The sequence below is a fragment of the Papio anubis genome, chromosome 5 (assembly GCF_008728515.1).
Source record: "Papio anubis isolate 15944 chromosome 5, Panubis1.0, whole genome shotgun sequence".
Lineage (NCBI taxonomy): Eukaryota > Metazoa > Chordata > Mammalia > Primates > Cercopithecidae > Papio > Papio anubis.
This window is the reverse complement of record NC_044980.1, coordinates 130,659,154-130,683,919: the sequence shown is the minus strand read 5'-3', so window position 1 is coordinate 130,683,919 and position 24,766 is coordinate 130,659,154. Positions and strand designations below refer to the sequence as shown.

General features: G+C 38.2%; 1 protein-coding gene across 12 annotated transcripts in view; it reads left to right on the top strand.

Annotated features, from left to right (window-relative positions):
- FAM13B (family with sequence similarity 13 member B) overlaps positions 1-24,766 on the top strand; it is a 110,268-nt gene that overhangs the window by 55,121 nt on the left and 30,381 nt on the right. For all 12 annotated transcript variants that reach the window (XM_017959908.3, XM_017959907.3, XM_009209165.2 and 9 more), the window contains 3 exons: positions 14,398-14,439; positions 15,094-15,249; positions 17,319-17,451. In XM_017959908.3, the coding sequence (XP_017815397.1) occupies positions 14,398-14,439; positions 15,094-15,249; positions 17,319-17,451 (331 nt within the window). The remainder of the gene's footprint in view (positions 1-14,397; positions 14,440-15,093; positions 15,250-17,318; positions 17,452-24,766) is intronic.

The window sequence follows — 24,766 nt, the reverse complement described above, 5'->3', positions numbered from 1 at the left end:
GAGCTAGTTTCCCACAGGAAAATAGGGAGATTACCAAAATGCTGGGGTAGGGATATTAGGCAGCAGAAACAGGTATGTCTACCATTGTGGTCTTCTAGATTTAGTGATTTTTATGTGTTTCAGTTGATATCTATGCATTTCCCTTTTATTTTAGTTTTGGCTGATAAAATGTATAAAGATTAAAAAGTACCCATGATTACTTTTTTGGTGGTATCTATTGCTTCATTATAGTGCTTTTCAGGTAAATAAAACCCTTTACATGTCATCAGAGTAAAGGTACCTGCTGTTTTTTTAGTTAACATTTATTTTATTTCTGAAAATGTTAATAATTTAACTCTTCTCTTGAAAGTAAAAATATCCACAGTATGTAGTACCTTCAGACTGTGTTCAGTTTTTATTCTATTTGTTATTAAAGATGCTCATATTAAAATTTTTTATAAATTACCTATTTTTACATTTATTTTAATGACAATTTAGTTTTACGGATGTTATTACTGCTTGAGAAGAGGCTCAAGATTGAAGTTGTTTATAGATGTGTCCTCTATGAAATTAAAAGTAAATCAAAATGCATGCCGTTTCATAAGTGCTTAATAAGAGATAAGCAAATGAAAAACTGAAGTGGAATGAAGCATACAGCTAGTTAGAGGGAACAGGCTGGGCACGGTGGCTCACACCTGTAATCCCAGCACTTTGGGAGGCTGAGGCGGGTGGATTACGAGGTCAGGAGAGCGAGACCATTCTGGCTAATACGGTGAAACCCCATCTCCACTAAAAATAAAACAAAAAAAAATTAGCTGGGCACGGTGGTGGGCACCTGTAGTCCCAGCTACTCCGGAGGCTGAGGCAGGAGAATGGTGTGAACCCGGGAGGCGGAGCTTGCAGTGCGCCGCTGCACTCCAGCCTGGCTACAGAGCGAGACTGTGTCTCAAAAAAAAAAAAAAAAAGAGGGAACAGGAGCCTTTCAGAAAGAGCGATTAGGGTTTTTTATATATTTTTAGAGATATTTATTTTTGCATCTCTCTCTGCTAAACAAGGATATCCGTTTGTTTTTTGTTGGTTTTCACATGGAGTTTCTCTCTGTCGCCCAGGCTGGACTGGAGTGCAGTAGCGTGATCTCGGCTCACTGCAACCTCTGCCTCCTGGGTTCTCGACTTTCCTGCCTCAGTCTCCTGAGTAGCTGGGATTACAGGCACCCACCACCATGCCTGGCTAATTTTTGTATTTTTAGTAGAGAAGAGTTTCACTACGTTGGCCAGGCTGGTCTTTTGAACTCCTGACCCCTAGTGATCCACCCATCTTGGCCTTTCAAAGTATTGGGATAACAGGTGTGAGCCACTGCACCGAGCCCCCATTGAAGTATATTATTTCTAATCCCCAGCAATCCACTTAAGCTTCTTATTCTTGTTTCTTATAAATTATAGAAGTACTTTGCTGAATCTAGCTGATTTCATTAGTATAACATGTTCATTGTTTTAAAAAACTAAGATCATTTATTATATTATTTTTCTCTGAACTCTTCAGAGAGGTAAGAGTGTTTCATTCCTTTGGTTAAATCCCTTTAATGTCTCTCTATTGAAGGAGCCAAAATTCTTAAATGGCCTGTAGGATTCTATATACACAGTCTGCCCCATCCCACCCCTAACTGCTGCACCCTTTTTCCTTTATCTCTTGCCTGCTCTCTCTTTGCTCATTCTCCTTTGGCCATAACAGAATTCCTTAATTCACCAGTCATGTTCTATTTGAACCTTTGCACTGGACTGTTCCTTCTGTCTGGATAGATGTGCCCCTAGATAGCTGCATGGTTCTCTCAGTATGTTCCTTTCTTTGCTCAAATGTCACTTTCTCAGTGATAACCTCCTCATCCCCCATTCTTGATCTCCCTTACCCTGTTCTATTTTGTCCGTAACTGTTATAACCATCTAACATATGTTTATTATTGTTATTGTCTATCTTCCAGCACTAGAAAGTAAACCATGAGACAGCAGGATTTTCTTTACTCATGTATTTATAACACTTAGGATAGTGCCTGCTATAGAATAGGCACTCAGTAAAGTATTACATGTTGAATAAATGGAGCTTTAGAAGCAAGATGGAATGTTCTTGAATGTTCAACTTAATATGATTAAAATTACATGTACAGCAAATGTGTCAGTGTTCTGAGACAGAAGAAATATAAAATACATTGTTTGATTATCTACCTTGGATGAAAGGAGGAGAAATTTCCCTAGAATGCGTAGGGCCTAGTATATAGTGAGCTCTTAATGAATTTGAAACTGGAGATTGAACTTTTAGTAATTAACATGTCATCTTTTTGAGTATTCCTATGAAGTAGTTGCAAACATTTATTGGAAATATTAGGTAGCCTGCTTTGTGTTTCTCTTCAGAAGTAGCCTAGGAAAGTATGTTGGAATCCTAAGAGAAATAAACACTTGGGAGATGGTTTAAGTTACCAGTTCTCAAACTTTTGGTCTCAAACATTAGTACCCTTATAAAAAGTTATTGAGGACTCCAATAAGCTTATGTTAATGTGTACTATACTTGTTGGTATTTACCATGTTAGAAATAAAAACTGAGAATATTTAACTACAGGGAGTATTTCTTTGCCAAGTTGTAGTTTGGAAGGAAGCTTTTTTTTTTTTTGAGACAGTGTCTTGCTCTGTCACCCAGGCTGGAGTGCAGTGGCACAATCTTGGCTCACTGCAACCTCTGCTTTCAGGGTTCAAGGGATTATCGTGCCTCAGCCACCCAAGTAGCTGGGACTACAGATGTGTGCCACCACACCTGACTAATTTTTGTAATTTTAATAGAGATGGGGTTTCACTATGTTGGCCAGGCTGGTCTAGAACTCCTAGCTTCAAGTAATCTGTCTACTTCAGCCTCCCAAAGTGTTGGGATTGACTATAGGGATAAGCCACCACACCTGGCCTGGGTGCTTCTATTTGTAGCTAAAAGGTAACTATTTATGACCTCTTGGATTTTTATTAATAAATTCTTTCTCCTTTATTAGTTTTAAGTTAGTGCTTCTCAGATATTTTGGTTATACAATCCCCGTACACACTTAAAAATTATTGGGCACCCTAAAGAATTTCTGTTTCAGATGTTATATCTATTGGTGTTTATGATATTAGGAATTAAAACTGAGAAAAAATTATTTAATTTTTTATTTTTTTGAGACAGGGTCTTGCTGTGTCGCCCAGGCTGGAGTGCAGTGGCATGATCATGGCTTACTACAGCCTTGACCTTTCAGGCTCAAGCAGTCCTCCCACCTCAGCTTGATGAATAACTGGGACTACAGGCATGCAACACCACGCCTGATTAATATTTTATATTTTTTGTAAATACAAGGTCTCATTATGTTGCGTAGGCCAGTCTCAAGCTCCCGGGCACAAGTGATTCTCCAGCCTTGGTCTCCTTAAAATGCTGGGATTACTGGGCCTTGTTTAGTTTTTTAAAGTAACAATAAACCTATCACATGTTAGTGTAATTTTTTTTTTTAATGAAAAGTAATTGTGTTTTCTAATTCCCTAAACTTTTTTAGTGGCAATGTTTTACATTTTTGCAAATCTCTTGAATTTCTATGGTGAAGGATTCTTACATTTTCTTCTGCATGAAATCTGTTGCTGCTATGATCTGGAAGTTTTGGTATTAGGAAGTGGGGCCTTTGGGAGGTTATTAGGCCATGGGGGTGGGGTCCTCATGAATTAGACTAGAACCCTTATAAAAAGCCTGAGAGAAGACTCCTTACCCCTTTCACTCAATGGTAACACAGTGAAAAGTCTATCAATGGGCCCTCACCAGACACTCAATCCGCTGCCGCCTTGATCTCGGACTTCTCAGCCTCTAGAACTATGAGAAATAAATTTCTGTTGTTTCCTCAGTGTATGGCATTTTGTTACAGTAACCTGAATGGACCAAGACAGAAAATTGGTGCTGAGGAGTGGGTGCTGCTGTAACAAATACCTAAAATATGGAAGTTGCTTTGGAACTGGGTAATGGGTAGAGGCTGGAAGGTCTTGCTCTGTCGCCCAGGCTGGAGTGCAGTGGTGTGATCTCGGCTCACTGCAGCCTCCACCTCCTGGGTTCAGGCGATTCTTCTGCCTCAGCCTCCCGAGTAGCTGGGACTACAGGTGCACGCCACCATACCTGGCTAATGTTTGTATTTTTAGTAGAGATAGAGTTTCACCATGTTGGCCAGGCTAGTCTTGAACTCCTGACCTCGTGATACACGCACTTCAGCCTCCCAAAGTGCTGGGATTACAGGCATGAGCCACCATGCATGGCCAAAAAATTTTTTTAAATGAGCTGGGCATAGTGTCATGTGCTTGTAGTCCCAGTGAATCAAGAGGCTGAGGTGGGAGGATTGCTTGAGCATAGGAGGTCCAGGCTACAGTGAGCCATGATCGTGCCACTGCATTCCAGCCTGGGCAACTAAGTGGGACCTTGTCTCAAAAAAAAAAAAAAAAAAGACCCTGAAGGCAATTCAGAAATCAATTACAGGCCTTGAGTGCAAGGGCCTGTGGGGAGGCCCTAAATGCAAAGGAGGGGCTACCAATGATGGGGGACCTTGGGGACCTTGGCAAGATTCCATTATGCCTGGCACCATATTCTTCTGCCACTTTAGGTATGGCTCTGGTGTGATAATGGGCAGCACCATCTCTACCACAGCGCAGAGTGCGTAAGCCGTAGGGGTGTGGCTACTTCCACCATTCAAAGGATGGGGCTGCCCCTGTGACCCAGGGAAGAGGACCATGATGGGAATGGGATATGGTATATTGGTCATTTGGAAAAGATTGCTTCCCTGAGTTCTGTAGATCTTCAGATGTTGGCACATTTGTTAAAGTTCACATTCTTTAATATCACTATTGAGTGCATCAGAAGCATCTTTAAGTATTTAGATGCCTTTGAGCTTATGGAGGAGGATACAGGTTTTCCAGAATTTTGATTTTCGCTTGAAAATTCAAATTTTATATTGTCAGTTTTTCTTAAAGGTAGAGTCTTGGTCATTTTTGAGAAAATGTCTGCCAGTGTTCAAGTCCTAATAACCATGGTTTAGATTTGAGTCTATCTTTCAAGTAAAAATGGTATTCCTTAATAGAAGTGATTAGTTTAGCTCTCAAACAAGATAAGCTATGCAGCAGAAGTGCTTTATGAGTACTTCCCATTTACACTGAATATTAAAAAAGAAATGTACTCATGGAATAAGACGAAATTAATCATTGTTTTCTGCTTGTCTATCATAGACTGGCCCCTTTTTAAAAAATTTCAAGTGGCTGGTAAGGAAGAATGCAGTGGCCACAGTATTACTTGCCTGGACTTATGCTAAGATTACCCCAAGCAGCTTTTTCTGCCATTGATTTTGCATCATCATTGTTGAAAACTTTAGACAACAATTTTAAGTTTATTTGAGCATTAAAGGATTCATGAATCAGGCAGCAGTCAAAACCAGAGGAGGTTCAGAGTGCTCCACTTTAGCAGCCTGAGCATTGGGGCTTTTATAGGCTAAACGCAGAAGTAAAGAAATAACTTGATTGGGTAGGCATTTGCCTTATTTGGATATGATACAGTGGAAAGTTCCTAGTTAGAGGTTAGTTGGCGGGTTTTGATTAGTCATCTTACTGTTGACATTGGGTTTCAGTTCACTCATGTAGAAAGCCACGGCACTGGAGCCATCTCAGCCTGATGGCCTCCCAATTAAAAATTTTTGAAAATATGCAAATGTCAGCGCAGTGAAAAAGGCATACAGTGTGAAGGTACTTCTAACTCTTTCATAGAAAGTGTTTCGAAGACTCTCAGGTTTACAGACCTCATTTTGAGAACCAGTGGTTTAAATGTTTGTGTGTGAGTTGTATTGATTGGTCTGTTCATGCATCTGTTATTTCTGCAGTTGTCATTAGCTATGTTTTGTTAAGATTTAAGCTGTCTTCAGAGTGGAAAAAATGGTGGAGTTTGAGGTGAAAGCAGCCTAGGGTGCATGAAAAAGCAGTTTTGTTTGATCCTGAGGTTCAGTCTTATCCATGAAGTCCATGGAAATCTCAAGATTGTTTCTAAATTGTTGTTTTATATCCACATGTTTATCATTTAGCTTTATATATACATATATATATATTTTGAGACGGAGTTTTGCTCTTGTTGTCTAGGCTGGAGTGCAGTGGCACAATCTCAGCTCACCACAACCTCCAACTCCTGGGTTCAAGTGATTCTCCTGCCTCAGCCTCCCAAGTAGCTGGGATTACAGGTGTCTGCCACCATGCCCAGCTAACTTTTTGTAACTTTAGTAGAGACGGAGTTTCACCATGTTGGCCAGGCTTGCCTTGAACTCCTGGCCTCGTGATTCACCGGCCTCAGCTTCCCAAAGTGCTGGGATTACAGGTGTGAACCACAGTACCCGGCCTCATTTAGCTTTATATTTAAATGTACAAATTTTAGGGAAATTTTTACCTTTAAAAAATGTGAAGAGAGAAAGGAGAGTTCTAAAAGAGCTTTTACCTAAGACTGTGCTTTATAATCTTTTTCCTGTGTTGTTTTGGGGAAGTTTATTTTGACTTGAGGTTTAGGTGATTTTTAATTTATGCTTATGCTTAAGAAACCACAAACCAAAAAACAATTACTTCATGTTATAAAGTTCATTTAAAGTTGTGCTTCTGATGCCTTCCTAAAACTCAATTTAGAAAGATGAAAAATTGGGCTGGGCACAGTGGCCACTTCATTCTGTGGGTCCCCTATTATTGAGAAAATGTGCCTTCAGTTGACTAAAGGTGTATGCGAACTGTAGTGGTATCTTTTGTCTTCTCTTTCATCATTGAGTCATATAGTTTGCAAAATATTTCAGTTGACAGATTTTATCAGTTCACATTTTCGGTATCCAGGTTCTACTTGAGTGTAAAAAGGAAGTCATACTTGGGTGGAAGTACCAGAAATGTTGGGCAGTAACAAGTAGAATTTATCCTCTGGGTCATGAGAAAGTTTTATTAGAGTTAAAAAAATGTTTTAAGTGCTAGCACATGATAATATTGACAGGTTCTCTCCCTCTTTTCCCTCTCCTATAAATGATGCATTTGATATTTTAATGACTTGTTATATATAACTTATTGACTAACTTTGTAACAGTGAGAAATCTTTTGGTATACTCTTGTCATAGTTATAAAGTACTCCTAAGTTGATGGGGAAAGTAAGGAAAGGATTTTTACTTTTGGTTTTAAAGGAGCATGAGATTATTATTTTTGTTTTGTTTTATATGTTTATTTTTCGAAACCATAGTTTTTTAAATGGTAATTTTGGCATAGTTCTAGCATGACTTATCTGGAAGCTATCCAAGTTTTAGACTTGAAAAATTAACCATAAATGCTTTTCTCAAATTGGATAATTGAACAATAGCACGCTACCTATTTTGCATAGTTTAGTAATTTCATATTTATAATTTATGTCCCTGGATGTAGTAGTTTGATTAATGAAAACAGATTGGTTTCTCCACTTATACTGGATTAGGCTTATATATTTTTGAGAGAAGTCTAGCTGGATTCAAAATTTTGTTTCTCTTTGTCCACCTCCTAAAAAGTTGCAAAGTGAAGAGGAAAAAAAGTGTAGACTCTTGATTGGGTACCTCCTTGTCAGTAGTGACCTCATGTTGCAGTCTGCTTCCGTTTAAACTGCAGAGTGTAGCACAGCTCTACTGTGTGTAGGAGGACTCAGCACTAATAATTGCTCAGCAGTTTTTATAAGCCCATCACCTTCCTTTACTGTGCTTTTAATGAAGTCTTTACCTGATGTTTTTGTTGGAAGATGCCAGGTTATTCAGAATGGTTTCCAAGGCTCTGTTGCACAGGTAAAGTGATCTTTACCAGAGTTAGCTGAGACTCAACTGTAGTACTTTTATTGAAATATTGTTTGTAGCATTAAATATTTACCATTGGGAAATGAAAATAATATTAGTTTCTTATTTTATTTGGATACAAAATATTAGTGACTGGAATAAGTGGTTGCAAGATTGATCTTATGTTCTCAAGATGATTATGTCATTGTAGGCAGATTTGAAAATAGAGTTAATAGCAGAGGGGATAAAATGTAAGGGAATGACTATAGTCTTCAATATTATGTTTGACTGATGACTTTACGATATATGTGTCCCCTGTCATTTATTGTTTGTCTTTCTAGTCAAGTCTTCCTTGTCTAGGGGTTTAATGAATACAATTAGCATTTTAGGTGGTCTTTATGGCATCTGCCTATAGTACCTATGTAATGTGATCTGAAATTTCTCAGCAATTATTTCTCTTATGTCTTTATTTTAGCTCTCACATCCCTGTGATATCTATACATTTTAGCTGCAGATGCATAACTATATTGATAAATCTTTTTTATGTCTATTGGTGTGTGTGAGCCCTGGCTTATACCTGAGGGCTTTTTACCCACAGGATTTGACTAAAGTATGAAAATAAAGAATAATTAAAATCTGTGAAATCTGAAAGCTAAGTCAGCTTTCAGAAGCTGTCCTTCAGAAGCTCAGAGAACAAAGTTGTACAATTCATTTTGTATATAGCCTTGTGGGTGACAACCTGACTCTTAAAGTGCAAAATCTATTTATTTGATTTGTTTACTAAGGCTGGTGGGAGGCTTCTTAAAAGGAGCTGTTTATTTGATTGTCCCAGCATATTCTTCAGGACTGAAGAATCTTTACTCTTGCGTTAATAATCGAGCTTGCTGATCACTACTTTTATATATACTTTTAGTTTTCAGTAGCAATTAAAAGAGATAGGAAGCAAAAAAGATCAACTACCTTGTGATCTATTCAATTTAAGACCACTGGAACTTTTGCCTCTTTTTGGCTCCTTTGAATAACTGGAAATTTTATTAAACTTTATTCTTTTTGGAGGCTAGATATAGATCTAGGCCAATGTTTCTCAAACTTACTACTATGGATAAGAATCATCATTGGCATTTGTTAAAAATGTAGACTCTTGGGCCCTACTTTAGAGATTCGGAGTGGGACCTTGGAATCTGCCTTTTTAAAAAGCTTTTTTCTTTGTTTTATTTTATTCTATTTATTTATTTATTTTGAGACGGAGTCTTGCTCTGTCACCCAGGCTGGAATGCAGTGACGCGATCTCAGCTCACTGTAACCTCCGCCTCCCGGGTTCAAGCGATTCTCCTGCCTCAGCTTCCTGAGTAACTGGGACTACAGGCATGAGCCATCACGCCTAGCTAATTTTTAAATATTTTTTTAGTAGATAAGGGGTTTCACCACATAGGCCTGGCTGCTCTCGAACTCTTGACCTCAAGTGATCTGCCCACTTCAGCCTCCCAAAGTGCTGGATTATAGGCATGAGCTACCATGCTCAGCCTCTTTGCTTTTTTTAAAAATTAATTTTTTAATTAAAAAAATAGATGGAGTTTTGCTATGTTGCCCAGGCTGGCCTCAAGTTATCCTCTGCCCTGGCCTCCTGAAGTGTTGGGATTACAGGCATGAGCTGCCATGGCTGGCCTCATTTTGTATTGGAAAATAAATCATACTATAGAAATGGGCATAAAGTAAATGTGTAGCAACACAAGTTAGAGGCAAATATCCTTGTACCCACACACACCTGTAAATAAACTGTGACACCACCCTAGTAGCTCTCAAAATCCTGATCCCCTCCCTCCCTACGAAGGCGATTACTATGTGGACATTATAGCAATCACTTCCTTGTATGTCTTAGAGCTTTATGAAAATGAAATCAGATTATATGTAAATTCTTGGTCTGGTTTCTTTCACTGAACACTGGTTTTTTTCACTGCGTAAGTTTGAGATTTATCCACGCTGCTGCATGTCACTATGGCTCATATCATTGTTGTAAAGTATCCTCTTGTATGATTACGCCACAATTATCCATTTTACTGTTGGTGGACAATTCAATTGTTTTTACTTTGTGACTATTATTAATAGTAGTATTATATATATGTTCTTATACACATCTTCATGTGCATGCAGAGGAAGACATAACACCTGTCTTCAGTTTTAGTAAGTATTCCCTAATTATTCAAAGTACTTATTCCAGTTTACATCCCTACTAACAGTATGTGACAGTTGCTTCACATCCACATCCTTTTTCATATGTGTTTTGGCTGATTCCTACTTTTGTGAACTTTAATCGTTCATTGGAGGCTTTTTTTTTTTTTGAGACAGAATTTCGCTCTCGTTGCCCAGGCTGGAGTGCAATGGCATGATCTTGACTCACCACAACCTCTTCCTCCCGGTTTCAAGTGATTCCCCTGCTTCAGCCTCCCAAGTAGCTGGGATTACAGGCATGCGCCACCATGCCTGGCTAATTTTTGTATTTTTGGTAGAGATGGGGTTTCTCCATGTTGGTCAGGCTGGCCTCGAACTCCCAACCTCAGGTGATCTGCCCCCCCTCGGCCTCCCAAAGTGCTGGGATTACAGGCATGAGCCACTGCGCCTGGCCTTTTTTTTTTTTTTTGTCAGGAGACTTAAAAAATATATATTATATTAAAAATAGGTTTTTAAAATTTTATTATTTTTCATTATGTAAAAAATAGTTCCTGGCTGAGCATGATGGCTCACACCTGTAATCCTAGCACTTGGGGAGGCTGAGGTGGGAGGATCACTTGAGCTCTGGAGTTTGAGACCAGCTGGGGCAAACCCTGCCTCTACAAAAAATACAAAAGTTAGCTAGGCATGTGCCTGTAGTCCCACCTACTTGGCCAACTGAAGCAGGAGAATCCCTTGAGACGGGGAGATGGAGGCTGTAGTGAGCTTTGTTTGTGCCACTGCACTCTAGCCTGGGTGACAAAGTGAGACCCTGTCTCAAAAAAAAGTTTCTAATTTTAATCAAATTTATCACTCTTTTCCTTCTGTTGTTAATGCTTTTTGTGTCATGTTTAAGAAATCTTTTCCTAAATAAACATTTCCACATTATCTTCTTACAGCTTTATTATTTTACCTTTCATGTTTAGATCTACAGTCTACCCAGAATTGATTTTCTCTCTCATGTGTGAGGTCAGGGCCGAGTTAACTTTTTCCATATGGATACCAAATTGTATCAGCATTCATGTTTGAAAACACTGCCATTTCCCTGCTTTCTGTATACCACCTTTTGTTCTAAATCAAGTGTGTATGATGATTGTTTTTTTCTGTCTGCCTGTTTTTTTGTTTGGGTACCATACTATTTTATTTACTTTGGCTTTTTGGTATTTGAGGTTTGGGATAAAGTACAGATCTCCAACAAAATAACACTGTCACTTCAGCAGATTCTGATACAAGTGGTCCATGGATGACATCCCTGCTCTAGAGATGCTCTAGAGCATCTCCATAAGAGAGCTCCCAAATTCTGGCTTAGTATATTTGCCTTTGTTTATAGTTGTAAAAACACATTATTAAATGGAGCTATTTTGATACATAGTTGCACACATTGTTCATGCTTGCACATATAAAAATAATTTCTGGTATTTTCTAATCTTAATGAGCACCAATGATTTCACAATGGTCCATCGTATGTATCCTGGTCCATTTTATATATTCATTTGCTGATATTTCTTCCTTATAATTCTGCAAATATAGTAAAATGTTAATTATAGACTCTAAATGTTGGGGCTGTAGGTGTTCTTACACAGTTTATTTTCACTTTTCTGTATTTTTGAGAATTTTTATAATATTGGAAAAATGGTACAGAGAATACTTTATGGTATAAAATCCATCCTCCCCTTTTGTGTCTACGATGGATTGTGGTAGATTTGATAAACCCTTTTTGATAGAGTCTCAGACTTTCTGAGTCAAAGTGCATACACATTTTTAGAGCTCTTTGAAATGCATTACTAAATAGATTTCTGTAAGAAATTTTTACTTGTTAACCTTCCCACTAGCAACATGCATGTCAGTTTCATAGCCTTTATCAATATTGACATCAGCAGAAATATAAATTTTATTCTAATCCTTGTTTATTTTTTTTGAGATGGGGGTCTTGCTATGTTGCTCAGGCTGGCCTCAAACTCCTGGGCTCAAGTGATCCTCCTGATTCAGCCTCCTGAGTAGCTGGGACTTGAGGCATGAGCCATTGGCACTTGACTCTATAATCCTTATTTTAAACTTGTATATCTAGTTAGGTTGATTATTTTTCTTTTTGGTTAATTCTTTATGAAATATCTTGTATCCGTTTACCTACTAGCATTTTATTGATAATCTAATCTGACAAAAAAGGGTGAGAAAATTCCTCTGGGAAAATGAGCAGATGACTAACAAGGGCAAATCTGAGAAAGAACAGAGAAGATATAAGCCCTACCAAGAATTAAAACATATAAAACTTTAGTAACAGACTGATGAAGTAAGTAGTTGGGAATTAGAGAGCTTCTTCAGAATTTGGTATAAGATACAGCAAAAGCTCACCAGAGATCACAAATTAAATGATTAAGAGTGTTCAATTTATAGTTCCCCACACCATTCAATATGCCACATTGTCAGTGGTTTATAATTAGATATTAAAAATAAAATGAATATTTTTCAGTGGGCAAGGAATCATCTAAGTTTAGTAGAGATTGCAAATATTACCAAGGAAAATAAAACAGATTGCACCACATAAAGATTTAATTTTTATAATTTAATGACAGCTGATAACCAAAATGTAAAAATATAAGCAATAGTTTATTAGAGCAAAATATCAGAAAAAGATCTAATATCCTAGTTGACGTTAAGACTCTTTAGGGAAGGCCTTATTTATCTTTTTACTTTCTGTTTTTTTCCACAGAAGTCAATAATTATTTAACTTTTAGCTCACAAGAAACTACTAGAAATAAACTGATGATGGCTACACTCTTCTTTGTGCCATGTTTTGGGGTTTTTCTCCCCAGCTTTTTTGGATTTCAGAAATGAAGTTCCAAAAAACTTTAGTTGTTTTATTTTTCTTTCTTTTTTTTGAGACAGGATGTCTTTCTGTCACCCAGGCAGGAGTGCAGTGGCACAATCACAGCTCACTGCAACTTCCCTGGGCTCAAGTGATCCTCCTGCCTCAGCCTCCCAAGTAGCTAGGACTACAGGCATGTGCCATCATCATGCCTGGCTGATTTTTAAATTTTTTTGTAGAGATGGGATCTCGCTATGTTGCCCAGGCTGGTCTTGAACTCCTGGTTTCAAGTGAACCTCCAGCTTTGGTCTCCCATAGTGCTGGGATTACAGGCATGAGCCACCACACCTAGCCAGAAAAATCTTTAAGTGTGAATATTGGTAAACACTTCCCTGGAGACGATCAGCATGAAGGCCTTTAGAACTAAAAATAATTCATTGGAAACTAGCATGATACTGGCAGTTAACAAAAATATTTTTATACATAGGAGGGGTTATGTGTGTCAGACCAAGAGGGCTTACTGTTGTCTGATAAAGCATTTGTTCACTTTGCTACTGAGAGACATGAAGATTGCTCAGTGAATGAATGGTAAATGATACTCATTTGGTTTCCTGCAGTGGATCCTGACAATACTAACTTGATATCGTTTGTTCTGCATGTTGGTTAGAGATTGTATTGCCACATTTTGGAGGATCTTCATAAAACTAATTTCCATTTAAAAAATGACGAGGTAGCTACAGATGTGGTGTTCAGGTCAAGAAGGCAGGGTCACTCCTCTCTATGGCTAAGTATTGACTGTGATGATGTGCTTAGGCACACAGTGCCATTTAAACATACCTTATCTTTTATCTGATAAATGATCTTTTAAAAATTACCTGTATTCACGAACAGCTAATACTACTGTTCACTTAAATCCAGTACAACTAATTTTCCCTCCAGTTTTGGAAATCGATCAGTTTTTCTCCAACTGAGCACCAGAGAAAGTAGTTGTCCCACTCTCACCACCACAAGTATATATATTTGGGGGTCTTTTTGTGTGAAAAATAGTTTATTTAGAAAATTAGATTCATCTTCTGTAAGAGGTGCTCATGCTGTGGTGTGTGTATTTTTGTTTTTAGTCACTTTTCTGTTATAGAAGACAGTAGAGCATCTTTGTTAATAGCAGGGTCTTTGGGGTACCCAACCCAGGGCCATATGCATTTGGCCAAGTTAATTAACATCTTTGAGCTTCACTTTTGTGGAAAGGGGGAAATAATTGTAACTCCTCGGGTACTGAAAGTTATTAAATGAGAGATAAATGCTTGTAATGCTCCTAGCTCATAATGAATTCTAACTTTTAAATTTTGGTCTTGTTAGTGATACGTTTTTCCAAATTTATTTTCTTTGGTTAATATTTGAAAGCTTTACCAACCAAATTTAGAAAATATTTCCAACTTGATACGTAACCAAGAATACAACACTTAGTATGTGCTCTCCTGGTTGTGTCAAGGTAGTGCAAATGTGGCAGATTCAGCACATTTTGTAGTACTGATTATTGAATGTTTTTATAGCTAATTTCTTTCTTTGATTACAGCACCCATATATCTCCCATCAGCATCCTACCAGCGTCTACAGAGTAAGTAGTGTATTTATAGAAGACATTTTTAAGATTTTAAGATACTACTAAGCTGTAGAAATGAAAATAATGTATTTATTGTGCTGACTTTAGAGGAAAGACTGTACACAGGCAGTAAACTAGTTTTTTATGTACTGTGATAGGAACAAATGAAGAAGAAACCCATTGCATTAATATACAAAATAAAGATGAGCTTTCTTCAGATGATTCTTTTGAATCCTCTGAAATAATTGAAAAATGTTCATAGAATATGTTTTTAAAAAGTAGACTTTACATAAAAAGTGTGAGCAATACTCATAGTTTCTTTCGTTTAGATGTTAGTAGATTATTTTGCTTTATAAGAATAGCTTTGAAAAGCCTTAATGAGTGGTTTTCTGTATAGTGAGGAGTGAATTATAGGGACAACTGATCATTCCCATCTCAGTAATAATAGTGACATTATGGTTGATTTGTATATGATTGTTTGGGTAAATTTCACTTTTAAAACTTAAGCCAGTATCATGTATTCCTTTTATGTATTTCTTTTTACACTTCGGTTTACCCATTTAAGTACCATAATAGTTTTACTGGTCATAGGTTTTAGCATTTATGTCTGTGTCACCAGATGCCCAGTTAGAGTGACTGCTTCTTACTAAAATGTATTATGTTTTGTAGTATTTTAGAAAGAACAATTAGAGCAGCTGTGGAACAGCACCTTTTTGATCTGCAGAGCAGCATAGATCATGATCTTAAGAATTTACAACAGCAAAGTGTGGTGTGTAATAACGAAGCAGAAAGTATTCATTGTGATGGGGAAGGATCTAATAACCAGTAAGAAATATTTTATTGTTGTTTATTAAATGTTATAAAATTGTTTTATCTTAAAACTAATTCTACTTAAATAACAGGATCTCATCTTTCTTGGAGATTTCTGAAAGTCATTGTGAAAAGTGACTTTGTATATATACTTGTATATACATCCATAATTAACACTGAGTATCTCATAACTTTTTTTATAATGTATGTTTATTAAGTTCAACACAGGTTTTTTTTTTTCTTCCCTGAACATCGAATGAAGTAACAAGCTTACCTTTAGGAATTATGTTGTATGAAAAATAACTTTAAAAAATTAGACTGTGCAAGAGAGTGATCTAGACAGACAGTTGCAGGGGCAGCAGATTGATATCACTATTATGCATATAATCATTGAGTGAAATGGTGGGCAGAATCATCCTTTCTATTTAAATAGTTATCCCTTGCCACCAGCCTATCCCCTCCTTACGCTTTTGTTAGGTTAGCTCTTAATACAGGTTGAACATCCCTAATGGAAAAATCCAAAATCTGACATGCTCCCAAATCCAAAACTTTGAGCACTGACATGATACTCAGAAGAAATGCTCATTTGAGCATTTTCGATTTTGGATTTTCAGATTAGGAATGCCAGTCTGGCACCTCTCTTTGGGATGTTGTGAGGGACTTTGTTGTTACGCTCTCTGAAAATTTTAATAAGCAAATGAATGGCTTTTAAAATAATTTATGAGCCAGTTGCTTGCTAACTGGCAATATTCCAAAATCTGAAAACAAACAAACAAAAACCAAATCTGAAACACTTCTGGTCCCAAGCGTTTCCGACAAGGAATACTCAACCTGTATTTAAATATGTATTAGTTAAAAGTACTTGTAATGCGTGGTGTTGCTGCACTCTTCATCTGACCTGTTACCTTTAAATGAAGGAAGGCCTCTCTTTGTTTTCTGTTACTTCAGTCCTGTACTTCAGGATACCTGTGTGCCTCCCTCAGAGACCATGGTGCAGTGATTTCATGTTTTTCATATATCAGTTTTTTGCGGGGGGACAGATGAGAAAGATGTACCCAAATCTAGAAGATTTGTAGGAAGGTAAAGGAAAAAAAAAGATTATTGGGGAGTGATTTTTTTTTTTTTAAAGACAGTTTTTAAAAGGGCTAACTAGAATAGCTATCAAATATAAAATGAAAAATATAAATTGATGTGAGTACCAGTGGTGGAAATGTTTATTTTTGGAATACCATATAGTACAATTGCAAGCACCATGGATAACACTGCCAGGCAGTGCAGCTGTATTTGATGGCCTTGGTTTGTGTACTTTGAAGGCATGATTAGAATGTATACAACTGGGAAAAGGTGGGAGAGGGAAAGAGAGGAAAAATAGAAAAATTGAAAAAAAAAAAGCATGTATACAACTGGATCTATTGGGAGTATTTGGACAGAATATGAAGGAGAAAATCAGTATCTAAAAGTTAGAAATAATGGGAAAATGTTTCAAAGGATGTAAGCAGATTTCTTGGAGTTTGTCCTTAGCTTAGCTAGGGATTCTGCAAACCTATACCCATTACTCAGATGATAGTCTTATTTTTACCACTGGGGAACACATGTTCTATTGAGGGTAGTGGTATCATCTTTGGAAACAAAAACTGTAGCAGTGTTTTGGATATTCTAAACTGTGTAAGATGAGAACTCTGCAGTAGGAAACTATTTCTGTTTTACTTGATAAGGTGTTGGACTTGTACTGGACTAGTACTGGACTTGTATTTGATCAGGACAGATGTGTCATTATTATGTGAGAGTGTGCATTTACAAGGGAAATGATTATTTTGGAACATAAATTATTTTAAAAGCCATTTATTCGCTTATGAACATTTTTAGAGGGGATAACAAGGTCCCTCACAACATCTCAAGGAGATAAAAATGTAGCAGATTGAATAATCTGATTTAGCAAGACAAAAGTATGGATTTTTGTGAAAAGTTCACATTTTCTTTAACAAGTAAAAGTTTCAGATCATTATTCATATTTACTTATTTTAAAGTAAAGGCATTACACACTCAACATTTGGCCTGATCTAATTTTTAAACTTCATCCCTAGGGTTGATATTGCTGATGGTATTATTAATGCCAGTGAAAGTAACAGAGACTGTTCAGAACCTGTGGCTAGCACTAATTTAGACAATGAAGTTATGCAGCAAGATTGTGTATTTGATAATGAAGAAAATAAGCAGGTAAGGAATGTCAAAAATATGTGTTAGATATACAACTTTGATTGCTTCATGTGTTTCTTTGATGCCAGAAGTTTTAGTTCAGTATTTTGCTGATACACTTAATTGTCTCAATTATAAATCCCCAAGAATATACATTCTCTCAGAGTTTAGGAAACATCACTGGGTAGAGAAGTATAATACAACTTATTGACTGGGTGTCACTGGCGGCTCACGCCTGGAATCCCAGCACTTTGGGAGGCCAAGGCGGGCAGATCACAAGGTCAGGAGATTGAGACCATCCTGGCTAACACGGTAAAACCCCATCTCTACTAAAAATACAAAAAAATTAGCGGGGCGTGGTGGTAGGCTACCCTGGAGGCTGAGGCAGGAGAAAGGTGTGAACCCGGGAGGCAGAGCTTGCCGTGAGCCAAGATTGTGCCATTGCACTCTAGCCTGGGCGACAGAGTGAGACTCCATCTCAAAAAACAAAAAAAAAAAACCCAAAAAAAACCTAAAAAAAAGTTTCAACTTATTTTAAATTCTTTTCCTAGAAAGAAATTATGATGTCCGCTGCGGTAGCTAGGTGGTATTATGGTTGACTTTTGTTATTTTTAAGACAGCTTCTGTATTTCTTAGGAGTTTTGCTGAAGAACATGGTATAGGGGAGAACATATAATATTCTCATACAGTTCTTAGGATGGGATAGACCTCGGCAACAAAATACTGGTTAACAAGAGAAAAACAAGTTTTAAGACATGTATCCCTCATATACACATGGGAGATACTTGGGGGAAGTGAGTAAATCTCTCAGAGGTGGCTTAAATACCATCACGTCCTGAAGCAAAGGAAAAAAGGGTGTTAGGGAGACCTAGTTGTAATGAGATGACCAGGAAAATCACTGTAAGCAAAGTTAATCTTTGCCCTGAAGATTGATAGTTTTTAGTGATTTAAAGTCATATTTCTTTTGCTCGTACAGAGAGGAGACACCCGTAGAAACGGAGATTTCTACTACAGGTGAAAATTCCTTTTATAAAAGGGTGACTTCTCTGTATTATCCTGTGTTTGCTATTTCTGAAAATAATAAACTAAAAATAATCCTTATGCCAAAGAGTAATAATTTGATGTGGCATGTTCTGAATCCTCACTGTTGGCATCCTTTCTTGATTAGCAAAAACCCAGGAACATTGTTGTAATAATGACTAAATTATTGTCACTGTCACATTTGTTAGTGTTAACTTTTTTTAATATAATTGCCATTAAATGTAAAAAGCAGCATCTTTCTAAGACACTCAAAATGTAATTTTGATACTACTTTTAAAAATAAGATGCTAAATTAATAGATAAGGTGGGTTTCCTCAGTATATTTTCATTCTAAACCATACACTAAAGTAGGGCTCAAGAGGAATTTAGAGTAAGAAGACTTAGGCTTTGTATTCTGCCTTTGTTCAGTATCGCTGGATTATCAATTTCTGCCTGTCTACCTAGTCATTCCCATCAGTTTAAAACATTTATACTGTTATTTCTTCCAAGTTCAGAAAAATCCCTCTCTTGACTGCCCCCATCCCATTCTAGCTACATACACCCTGATTTCTCTGCTTCCCTTTATAAATAGAATTGCTGGAAGAATTGTCTGTGTCTCTTTTCTTTAACTCTTTTCCTCCAATTTTCTCCTAAATTCACTGCAGCTATCCTTTCCTCTGACCATTCATTCCTCTGAAATAGCTTTTGCAAGTCACCAGTGATGTCTGTTGAATGTTTTATTTGACCTAATAGCAAAGTTTGATTCAATTAATTACTCCCACTACCTTGACATACTTTTTTCACTTGGCATTCAGGATAGCTCATTCTCTCTCTCTTTTTTTTTTTTCCCCTACACTGGCTGTTCTCTCATTCCCCTCTGCTGATTGCTCTTCCTCTTCTGAATCTCTTAAATTTGGAATGGCCCAGGGCCCATTTCTCAGATTGCTTATTTTTATTCACTTCCTCAGTAATCTTGTTTAGCCTAATGGCTCTAACTACCATCTATATGCTACTGATTCCCAAATTTGTATCTCCAGTCCAGACGTGTTTTGGAATTTTAGATTGCTGTATCCAACTAGGCACCCAGCATTTCCACTGGTGTATCTTTACCAAGCATCTGTTGAGTAGGAAAGATTTCTTTCCTTACCTGTCATTAGGTTCATAGCTGAGGCACCTGTAACAGAAGACATTAATAAGAGAAAAGCGTACACATTTATTTAATGTAAGTTTTACATGACATGAACACCTTCAGAAATCAAGACCCAAAGAAACAGACACACCTGTGTATTTTAATGCTTTGGTTTGATGAAAAGTGGACAGTGGTGTGGATGAATAATTAGACAAAGAGGATGATAAATGAAGGGCGGCTGATTAACCAAGGCGTTGTTTGTTGAGATTCTTTTCTGTGTCCCTGTGTATTCAGAGATAAGGGCATTCCTTTCGTCCAGGTATAGGGTAGCTACTTCTGGAATGAAGAGTTTTTTTTGTTTGTTTGTTTGTTTGTTTTGAGATGCAGTTTTGCTCTTCTTGCCCAGGCTGCAGCAGTGGTGCAATCTCAGCTCACTGCAACCTCTACCTCTCGTGTACAAGCAATTCTCCTGTCTCAGCCTCCCGAGTAGCTGGGATTACAGACGCCTGCCACCATGCCAGGCTAATTTTTTGTATTTTTAGTTGAGACAGAGTTTCACTATGTTGGCCAGGCTGGTCTCGAGCTCCTGACCTCAGGTGACCTGCCTGCCATGGCCTCCCAAAGTGCTGGGATTACAAGCGTGAGCCACCGCACCCAGCCAAAGATTTTATGACTTACCTCAGAAGAGAAGTCTGACCACTTTTTACTGTTTCTGTTGCCACCCTGCAGGTCCAGACTGCCATCATGTCACCTGGATTAATATTGCCTCCTAATTGATCTCATCTTTGTTTCTTGATGGTGTGTTCTCAACACAGAACCACAATGATCCTTTTAAGAGGAAAATTAGATAATGACACTTCTCTTCCTAAAACCTTCTAGTGCCATCTAGGTATCAAAATACAGCTGTAGGCACTACAGAATATTGGCTGTGATAGTCAGGATTGAGACAGCTAAATCTTAAGTCCTGTCTGGATTGCTTATTTGTGGATATCTCCTTAGCTTACATTCTTACCTAGTCTTGCAGGTATTTCCTCAATTTTGCCAAATCTCCTCATCACTCTGTGTTTGTGGCAGGCCCTCCCACTTACCTACCTACTCTAGTCTCTGAACTTTTTGTCCTTTTTCCCTGCTTCCCTTTCCTCCCCACTTTTTTTTTTCCCCGAGATGGGGTCTTCCTTTGTTGCCCAGGCTGGAGTGCGGTGGCACAGTCTCGGCACAGTACAGCCTCTGTCCCCTGGGTTCAAGCCATTCTCCTGCCTCAGCCTCCCAGGTAGCTGGGATTACAGGCATGCGCCACCAAGCCAGGCTAATTTTTGTATTTTTAGTAGAGATGGGGGTTTCACAGTGTTGGCCAGGCTGGTCTCGATCTCCTGACCTCAAGTGATCTGCATGCCAGAATAGCATCTGGCACATAGTAAGCTGGTAAGCAACTTGGTAAATAATTTGTTGAATGAAATTGGTGTATCAGGCTGGGCGCAGTGGCTTACACCTGTAATCCTAGCACTTTGGGAGGCTGAGGCAGGTGGATTGCTTGAGCCCCAGGAGTTCAAGACCAGCCTGGGCAACATGGTGCAACCCCTCTCTATAAAAAATAAAAATTAACCAGGCATGGTGGCTCACGCCTGTAATCCCAGCACTTTGGGAGGCCGAGGTGGGTGGATCACCTGAGGTCAGGAGTTTGAGACCAGCCTGGCCAACATGGTGAAACCTCATCTCTACCAAAAAATACAAAAATTAGCTGGGTGTGGTGGCACATGCCTGTAGTCCCAGCTACTTGGGAGGCTGAGGCAGGAGAATTTCTTGAACTCGGGAAGAGGGGTTGCAGTTAGCCGAGATTATGCCACTGCACTCTGGCCTGGGCAAAAGAGTAAGACCCTGTCTCAAAAAAAAAAAAAAAAAAAAAAAAGTCTGAACTGTGAGCCCTAGGGAAGGAAGGAAAAATAGAGAAAATTCCAAAGGCGAAAATGATTAAATTTAGGTGCAAACTGGGGTAAGAAATACAGACACTAAGAGATTGGAAAAGAGGTCAGTGTTGCAGAACTGGAATATCAAGGTGGTTTATATGAAGCAGATGTTTAGGTCTTGAGCTGTGGCTGGTGGTGGGGGCTCATTTTGTCTGTAAGTGAATGCAGTGACTTGAAGAAGAGAATAAATGGGGATTGAAGAAACCCTAGGGGAACCTCTGTATTCTAGCACTTTGGAGGAAAAAAAAGCAGCCATGACCATAGCAGTTGGGAATGTCAAAGAGGATGGGATTTTTTCCTGAGTCTGAAAGTTGGCCAAAATAGAGAGGTAAAAGGAGAAAAAAGGTGGTGGGAGGCAAAGGTACAAAAATAAGAAGAGTAAGTTTAATTTTATTTGCTTACTAGGGGGGTTAAAAGTCTAATGAAATGGCTTTTTTTTCCTTTGCCTTTGCTGTTGAACAAAAAATTTAAGAATACCCAGGAACAATACATTTAATGCTGGTGAGGGTAAGTTAAGATAAGTGGTCTCAAATAGACATGGGAAGTATAAATTGCTGTAAACTTCCTGGAAAACACATTAACAGTAAGAACAAAAGACCTTAAACCTTTGATCCAGAAATTTCAAAATCCAAGACTGTGTCCTAAGGAAATACATACAAATCAGGGGTGTATGCAAAGATTTTTCTACTAGAATTCTTATTGGGGGTTTATTTGCAGGAAAAAAAAATGGGAAACACAAAAAGTCCTAAATGGAAAATGATTAGATAAATTATAGTATATCCATATACTAGGATATTGTTGAGTCATTTAAAATTATTTTAAAGGTCTGGGTAATAGTTGTGAGGTAAAGTTATTTAGAAGAAAAAAAAAAAACACCCAAGTGTAGATTACTAAAGCTAATGGAGTCCCAGTTTCTTTGTGTGCATGCACTGCATGTGTGTGTGGCACACAGTCAAAAGGCCAAGTCAGAATATTCACAGTGGCCTTCTGGCTGATAGATTATGGATGATTTTACTTTTCTTCATATGTTCTTATATTTAGGTTTCCAACAGTTTCTCTCATTTATAATTAAATAATTTAAGCAAAAAATTCCAATTAAAATTGGATTTAGTGATAGAAATTATTGGTAAAGAAAGAGGAGCTTTGGTAGGTAGAGGATTTCATGGTTGAGAATGAGTATCAGGTGAGTAGGTAGAAGCTGCAGTGTGTGGAATGCCTTTTGGACAAGTTTTGCTTTGAAATTAAAAGGAAGAGAAGGCCGGGAGCAGTGGCTCATGCCTGTAATCCCAGCACTTTGGGAGGCCGAGGCGGGCAGATCACGAGGTCAGGAGATGGAGACCATCCTGGCTAACATGGTGAAACCCCGCCTCTACTAAGAATACAAAAAATTAGCCAGGCGTGGTGGCAGGTGCCTATAGTCCCAGCTACTTAGGAGGCTGAGGCAGGAGAATGGCGTGAACCCAGGAGATCATGCCACCGCACTCCAGCCTGGGCAAGAGAGCAAGACTCTGTCTCAAAAAAAAAAAAAGGAAAGAGAAGAGTTGAGCAGTCTGGTTGTGGAAGAGATATCGCCCCCCGCCCCCCCCGCTTCTGCTTTCTTGATACTGGATGGAGATTTGAGCATGTCAGTAGGAATCAGTCACTAGATAGGGAGAGACTGAAAAATGTCAGAAAGAAAAAATAACCCAGGGTAGTTAGGGGAACACTGCATAGAGGGGATTGGGAGTGAGAAGTGGAAGGAGGGTGATTCAGCGTGTAAGTTGAGTGACTATTCCTAAATAGGAAAAGCTACTTTTAATCTTCAGTAAAAGGGGATATATAGAATATTTTTTAAGTGAGAGGTGTTTTGGGGACTTAATTCAGATGGCTTTGACCATTTTAAAATGAAATGCATTTGCAGAGGGTGAGGAGTCAGGAATTGGGTTTGGATCTGAAGAAATAGGTAAAGTTTTGCAAGAGTCTCTGTGGAGAGAAATCAGAACTGAGTCACCAGATATTTGAGAACCAATGGAGGTCTAGCTGAAGTTTGATGACATGAACTTGTAGTGAGCCAACTAGGAAGGTATGTTAAATGACACATTTTCTTGTAGCATCTGCTGTCTGGAGGACAGAAAGCCGGTCATAAACTAGACCACATTGGTAAAGGCATTGACAAATTAGCTTTGAAATAGTTAGCCAGGGTACAGAGTACATGTTGAGTGGATTAGAAATTTAGAATGAAGTTTTCAAGTGGTGACAGTAAGGTGAAGAAGTTGCAGAAGAGGGGAATATTAGTTGGACAGGATGTACGAGTTTCAAGTGTATTGTGGCGTGGCATGATTCAAGTGGCTTTGGTAGAAAGTAACTTGTGTCTAGGAAAGTGTAAGGCTAGATAGAGTAGGAGTCAGCAAACCTTTTGTGTAAAGGCCCAGACAGTAAATATTTTAGACATTGTGGGTATATAGTCTCTGCAACAACTACTTAACTCTGCTATTGTAGCATGAAAGCAGTCAGAAAAAACCGTAAGAAATGAGCATGGCTGTGTTCCAATAAAATTTAATTTATGGACACTAAAATTGAATTTCTTGTCATTTTCACTTCACAGAATATCATTATTCTTTTGATTCTCCCTCCTACCCCCAATCATTTAAAACATAGAAACCCTTCTTAGCCGAAAGACCATGCAAAAACTGGCCACAGGGTGGATTTGTCTAGTATGCTGTAGTTCGCTAACCCCTGGGCTAGAAAATTATTGTAAGGAGATCAAGATTTTAGATATAAAAGATAATGTTAGAGTTTTTTTTCCTCTGAAATTGACTTGCAGTGTAAGGAAACCAAATTGCTTTTTAACATTTCAAAGCTGATCACATAAACTTAGGAGTACTAGGTGCTACATAAACCACAATCCCACAAGGTATTGGTTAGCCAGGCTGAAATTAATCCTAAGGAATCTTTTTTTTTTTTTTGAGACAGAGTCTTACTCTGTCGCCCAGGCTAAAGTGCAGTGGCCACGATCTCGGCTCGCTGCAACCTCTACCTCCCGGGTTCAAGAGAGTCTCATGCCTCAGCCTCCCAAGTAGCCAGGATTACAAGTGTGTGCCACCACACCTAGCTAATTTTTGTACTTTTTTTTTCTAGTAGAAGCTTATATTGTGACTTTCTTTTTTTTTTTTTTGAGACGGAGTCTCGCTCTGTCGCCCAGGCTGGAGTGCAATGGTGTGATCTCGGCTCACTGCAACCTCTG